Here is a 7,148-nt window from a genome sequence, read left to right on the forward strand (position 1 = left end):
CAAATTGTTCTGGAAGTGAATTTCTATAGGTTGGCAGCTCCGGCGATATGTCATGAAGCTCGCTTTGATCAATATTTTATTCGTGCTCTATGTTAAAAGCGTATTGTCGATTTTATTTTCTATACTTTTGGCTTCTCCGTGAGACTTCTGCGGCAGCTCTTGTTGCGCGGAGACAACATGGAGGAGAAGATGCTCGTGACTTTCAAGTCAGAAATAGTCTCAAAAAAGGGCACGTAACGCATATGCAATGCGACAAAGACCGGCATATCCCTGTAAAATCCCCTGAAGATGAAGGAAGTTATCCAGTGCGATGCATGTATCACACTAAAGACAGCCATAACTCCGTGTGCCGCTCCCACAACGTCAACAAAACAAACCTAAGTAGATCTATGTTCAGATCCTCTTGTTATCAGACATTGCGCGCCAAATGGAGGGAGGTAACGTCAATAATCTCATTCTATATTCTGTAGCCAAGGACATGATTCCTATTAATACAGTGGAAAAAAATGGATTCAACAATTGATGAAAACACTGTTTCCCAGATACGAGTTGCCCAGTAGGAAATATTTCGTAGCGGAAGCATTGCCTGAATTTTACACTAATGTCAGTCAGAATGTTATGGCAAGCGTGTCGGCTGAAAAACACTTGTTTTTTTTTTTATTTGTATTTTTTTATATTATTTATTTATTTATTTTCCTCCTACGACTACTTGACTGGTGGAGTATTCGCACAGTGCAACGTGCTTCACTAGCTGTTTGCAGACAACCTATGCACAAGAAGATCATACTGGCGAGACAATTGCACAAGGACTTATAGATCCCTCAAATTCTAGGAAGCTGGATGAGAATGAGGTCAGACGACTACAGTGGTTTATTTTGAGATTATATTTTGTAATACCGGTACCTGCAGGGAAAAGAAATTTATTTTATTTGCGATGTTTATAATTGTTAAGTAAACTTCCGGCTTTATAAAGTAAATCAATTTGCTGTCGTCCGATTTTATGTATTTATAAACTTTAATACACATATCGACTCATCGAATATTGACAATAGGAAAAAAATATAATGGTATCAAATTGAGGCCGAATCGCCCAGCACTAAGTGAAACTGGATTTCCTGATTATCTCTCATGGCGCACTAGTATGCCAACGCACCATATTTGGGAATCACAGCTAAAGAAGGATGGATAAACCATGGTAATAATACTAGAAACATCCCTCTTGTCCCCAGGTTGAGCGAGCCCACCAGGTGGCGATGGTATTGGACCCTCAGCTCAAGCTACGTTCAGTACCGGCTTACCAGCACGAGGATATAATCTCCCGAGCGTGTGAACTTGCGGCCGAAACCAAGGATGCTGGCATAACTGGTGCAGGGGCGTCGTGCGGCGAGGAGCGGGACAATGACGGCCCGCCCATGCCCAAAATAACCCGAGTTGAGGGAGCCGGAAACAACGGTGGCCTTTCGAGGGTAACATTGCCTGGCAATGACGGGAGTCAAAGCCATGTCAGGCAAGAGATCTTCCAGTACCTGGCGGAGCCTCTCCTCCAAGGCACCACAGATCTCTTCCACTATTGGAGCTCAACTCTGGGTAACAAGTTCCCCAGGCTGGCCCGCCTTGCTCTGTGGCTCCTGGCTGTGCCCGCGGTGGGCATACGAAGCGAATGCGTAACTGTGTGCGAGCAGAGCCTGGCCATGAAGAGGAGGCAGCAGGTAACCGCTGAAGAAATGAACAAACTAATTTTCCTTCGCTCCAACATGGGCTAACAGACCAAACGTTCTCCTCCCATCAGAGACTTACCTATATAGGCTTAGACCGAGTGTAAACCTTAAATGTGTATGGACAGACGAAAAAAGATGTTTTTAGGTTGCAAGCACTTGGAACAATAAGGCTTATCACATACTGTATTGGGGACACAATGACATGGAGATGTTCAGTGCTTTCGGATTGGAACTATAAGTGTTTGAGTTTTGGGCAAGCTTCTTTGGTCTGGCCTGAAGGCTCAACTGCATTAATGACTACATGCTGTTAGACTTAGGAGACGGCAGGTAAGGTCAGTATGAGCGAGGTTGGTGGCATAAATACTTTAGCTTTCGCAGTTGATGCCAGGATCATTTTCTCACAAACGGTTCATAAATTTCACTGCCTTTTGCACCTCTTAAGTCTCACTACCAAATTTGTGGCAATGGCACAGAGATTGGAATTATATTTTTTTTTTGTTATTACAGCAGCCTCCCCTAAAACTGCTAAACCAATCACCTTTTCAATAAGGTGAACTATATTAAACCTTGATTACAGTCTTATACTTTTCTAATACGCTAACACCGTCCGCTGGTTCTTTTCTTTGGCTGGATTTACATGGCAGGCCTAAGTGGCCAGTTCCGATTTAACTTTTTTTTTTTCTTCTAAATGTCCATTTACAGTGCATCTACATTTCAAGTGACAAGCTGTATAGTTGTGTTTACCCTGACGGAGCACATGAAACAACCCTTCTGCACAGACCAAATTCCTCATAAATAACTATACAAGCATCATCAACACTAGGCAGTGACAACATGAAAGAAAACAATGTATAGATAATAAAACTATTAAACGTTACAATTAAAGTTGGGTAGCCTCAGCAGTATTTCACTGGCTGTCCTCTGCAATTATTTTTCAATCATACACACACATTTGGGTGTGTGTATGTCACCATCAGTGTATATGGATGATGTCGAGCTTGTATCGATGAGTGTCTAGACTAGACTAGACTGTCCTTTACATATCGGATTTTTATCCACATTTTAAAAGAGGCCTGATTTTCATCTGAAGCTATCCGATTCCTTGCATATTATTTTTTTTTTTACCCATTTACACTTCAATGACACAGGCCCACATTGTAGCACTGGACAGCAAGAAATTGGAATCGTATCACTTAAATCATGCGGTGTAAATCCAGCCTTTGTCTCATGCTGCTACATGTGCTGCCGCAGTGCTTGGCTCGAAGGCACGTGTGACAACTCTGATCAGACTTTTGGGGTTTTCGCGATTATTGTGGTAACAATTGGCGTCATACTTTGGGTACAGCCAAGGTTGTAATTAATATATTTAAATCACAAGGCTGTTTTAGCTAACCTTCTGAAGAGAAACATGCTGACCTGCTGTCGATTATTTTTTTTTTTAATTATTTTGTTTTTCAACTGTTATTTACAGGCAAACAGCAGTAATTTGAGTAGCCTTCGTGCTGGTAAACATTGCTTATAGGAACCTTTTTTGTTGTTCTTTTTAATCACTATAGTTTAGTCTTCCTTAAGTGGGGCTTAATGTGTTGATTTCTTAAGGCAATAAGCAACATGATTATTCGGGCAAACATAACAGAATCTACTAAAACCGACTGTTGGCAGACACACTGCTCCCACTGTCAATCACTCTCTCTTTTTGTGGAAATCAAAACAAATCTCTCACAGAAACGATTGAGCCTGCCATTTCCTTCACCATGCTTTGACCTCCATAACGAGGTACATGCGTACGCTCTCAAAAATACAGCTTGTAGTGTCATTTGAAAGAAACACATTGTATCATGAGACAGATGCACTAGCATAGCCACTAGGGATGGGAATCAAAACCAGTAATTCAATTCCTAGGAATCGTTTGTTTGCTGTCCTGGTGATTCCGCTTATGGATTCCTCTTGCGCTACAAATGAATCATGACGTCACACGTATTTTGGTTCTAAACTTTTCCAACATGGCATCAAGGCAAAAGCACTCTAAAGTTCGGCTATAGTTCACGCAATAAAGATGATACTTGGGGGCTTGCAACACTTTAACAAAGCTTTAATTTCGTCAAGGAGGGGAAATACATGCAATATTCAGCAGAAACATATTTTGTTCTGACATTGATATCATTTGTATTTCATTCCCTTTCCTAATGAGAATCTTAAATTGATAAGGAAATATTGATAATGGAATCGGAATCCCTAAATTCTAATCATTTCCCATCCTTAACGGCCGCAGAGTTCCACTCTAATGAAGTCGTTCTTTTATTTTTTTGGGGCGGGCTAATACCTCCTTAAAATGCCTTAGATGAATGGAAGTTTTCTGTGGTCTCTGGTATTGGGTTATTTCCGCCCTACATTTGGGGCTTATCGCTTACCTTTTGTCAACAAAAAATGCCTTTGTTGCTAATTCATTGCCTTTTCTGCAACATCCCAGTGATATTTATTTTTTATTTTATTTTTTTGCTGCTTCTCAATATGAGCATGCCCATGGTGCTTTGTTCTATAATAAGATAAGGGTATGATCTGTCTTCAAATAATACTATATTAGAACATTCTACAGTATTTAAACAGTGGAACAATCTGAAACTATAAACACCTAGCTTGACTCTCACAAATGTCATAGACACCACACTTTTTTTTTTTTTTTTTACTGTTCCTGGTGACTTTTGTCTAAAAGAATAGCTTATAGTTTATTGAAAATACACACTGATTTTTATCATTTAATATTATATTTCTTTTCTTTTTAAAATCATGTCTGTTTTTGCGAGGCATTGGAAGTGTAAGCTGATTTTGTGCGACCAAGATCTGGGAATTATGGATGGGCATTTGAGTACATTTTCTTGATCAACTTTTAATTAATGGGCAATTAATGGATTACCTTAATGTAATATTTATGGGTAAACATGTTAAGTTTGTGCATATCATATTTCTTTATTTAATTAATCTTTTAATAATAGTTGTGAACATCAAAATTTGAAACATTTCCCAAGGCATCTTATTAGCATCTTTGTCACAATACCCCAAGGGCCAAGAATTACAGAACACTATACACCCTATTTCTTGTCTTCCTGAAATTAGCCCATTTGGTGGGAAATGGCATGACTTGTCTTATTCAAGAGAGTCAGCCATCATCCTGGCCAGTACATAGGCCAGGCTGAGGGTTAGGCCAAAGGCGAGCCCAGGGCTCGTCATCTTGAAAACTGGAGCAGAGCCCGACCTTCGCGATTAGTCTTCACACGGCTGCCTCTCGCCTGCTCTTGTATGTGCAACAGTAGGCTAAATCTCTCGAGCGAGTGTGCGCATTCCCACCAGCTTTTGGCCTCTCGTCCTTTTGAAAACGGAGCCAAGAATGTGGAGAAAGGGAAGGAAAGAAAGCCAGCGCTCGTAGAGAAAACATCCTTTTAACTCATTGAGGCAGTTCATATGCTACACCGTGTAGTGCATGAACACTTTCCGGCAATTGCTTGAAAGTGGCTCTGGATCTTTGGCCTGCCTTGTTCTCATGTCATGGGTTGGGTAGTTATGTAAATTAGTTACAGTGTTATTTAGCAGTGCAGCCAGCTAACATTTTCAGAACTTGGCAAATAACTCAAGCTTTACTTGGTGGTTTAATTTCACACTTGATGGCTCAGCAGGGCCCCCAGAGACACATTTGCATACAAGCAATTTAAAAAGTAAATTTTTCATGTTATGCTATGTAACAAATAGCACCAACTAGTTGAGTACATCACCAGCGTCTCTGCTGGTTGCAGTCAAATCGTGCACACCGTTTTTCCTCAATAAACAATGCTAAGCAATCAAAGTTCTTAGCCATCACTTGATCCTTATATGATTGCCATTTTAAATATATTTTAAATGAGGACAGGGAAAATGTACTTTATTTTAAATTAACCAATTCAATGGTTTACCTCAATATTTAAAAGGTAGTGTTGCTGCTCATTTTCAAAGAAACAAACATGGTTTGAAGTTTGTGTTTTTTCTCTGCGCCAGGAATAAATGAAGGGATTTCTAATAGCGTTTTTAAAGTATGTATTTTAAATAGGATACGCTCTGGGACAAAATGCCATCAGTGGACGTCACGATGATCACGTCAACGTAATTGAACCCGAGAACTAGCGTTGTTTTTTGCTTAAATGAGAATTCTATCTTAAGATAATTATGCATGCTTTTGAATAAGATTTTATGAGACGGTTTGAAGCCAGTGTTTTTTTTTGTTTTTTTTTTTGTTTTGGGGGGGGGGTGGGGGGGGTTCTTTCCATGACTGAATTTGAGCCTCTCGGGTGAGGAGGTCAGGTGGCCGAGGTACTGCTGATCATAGGGCTGGTGCGAATGCGTGGTTGACGTCATCCGTTTTCCGAGGATGTATTATGTAAATACGAGAGAACTGCTGTTTTTATGCCACGAGGGGGCGCCGTCAATTCAGAGACAAAGTAGATAGCGCTGATAACATACCTCTTTTTTCTACAGTAGCATTTCAAGGAGGAAAAAAAAGATCTTTTGATATGATCGAAGAACTCAACTTAGATACTGTTAGCCCAGCCGCTCTAAGTTTAATTTTAACTTATTCAGACGTCAACTGTAAAATATGCTAACAATGAGATGTGTTCTTTGGATTCTAGTCTGCATTATCAAATCAGGTTAATAACAGTATATTGCTTTTAATCCTATTTTACAGGCATTTTTCTTCGTTTTCTACTGTTATACAACACAAGTTTGATCCGTTTGTCTCTCTTTTTTTTCCTGAGTAGATTCCCACGAGTTGTCTTATTAGTAAGCCTAATTTATACTTTTGTAGCAACACTATTTTTATATAATGGCAAAGTAAGGGTTCAGTGTCTTTTGTTGTTGTTGTTGTTGTTTTGTGTCATTTAATGGCAGCGCTGTTCAAAACTGTTTCTGGACTACATAACCCACTGTAGTATGTGATGTTTGAATAAACTCCGAATCTGTGTCTAAAGTCCTTGTGTACATGACCAAACTTGTGTGTCATAAGAGAAAAATTCACATACATGCAAATCATTCGCCTTTCGGCGAAATTTGCCGTTTTCAACTCCAAATAGGCCATTTCCGTGAATCGTACAGATCCGATGAGTTTTTCTGAGGGGGAGGAGGGTCACCGTCACTGTTGTCATAGACTGTTTCGTACTCCTTCAGCGCTGGCAGCTTGATCCATTCCACACATCCACCATCCACACACAGATGTAATTGTGAATATTACTCCGCGGCGAACTAATATGCTGGCGCATCGGCCTGAGGTTCCGCCTGTGCGCTCGGGACCGGCTTTGGATAAATCACTAGAGTTGACGAGACTAGAAAAAAAACTAAAAAAAGTAACGGTACTTTTACTTTTGTCAGTCGCTACTTTTATTGGTCAATTATTTCTTATTTATCAAC

The 7,148-nt window shown here is 40.0% G+C and overlaps 1 protein-coding gene across 4 annotated transcripts in view; it reads left to right on the forward strand.

Annotated features, from left to right (window-relative positions):
* znf618 (zinc finger protein 618) overlaps positions 1-5,952 on the forward strand; it is an 81,873-nt gene extending 75,921 nt beyond the window's left edge. For all 4 annotated transcript variants that reach the window (XM_061698065.1, XM_061698068.1, XM_061698067.1 and 1 more), the window contains one exon: positions 1,230-5,952. In XM_061698065.1, coding sequence (XP_061554049.1) covers positions 1,230-1,763 — 534 coding nt within the window. In that variant the 3' untranslated portion in view covers positions 1,764-5,952. The remainder of the gene's footprint in view (positions 1-1,229) is intronic.
* The last annotated feature ends 1,196 nt before the right edge of the window (positions 5,953-7,148 follow it).

Source organism: Phycodurus eques, chromosome 15 (genome assembly GCF_024500275.1).
Source record: "Phycodurus eques isolate BA_2022a chromosome 15, UOR_Pequ_1.1, whole genome shotgun sequence".
Classification (NCBI taxonomy): Eukaryota; Metazoa; Chordata; class Actinopteri; order Syngnathiformes; family Syngnathidae; genus Phycodurus; species Phycodurus eques.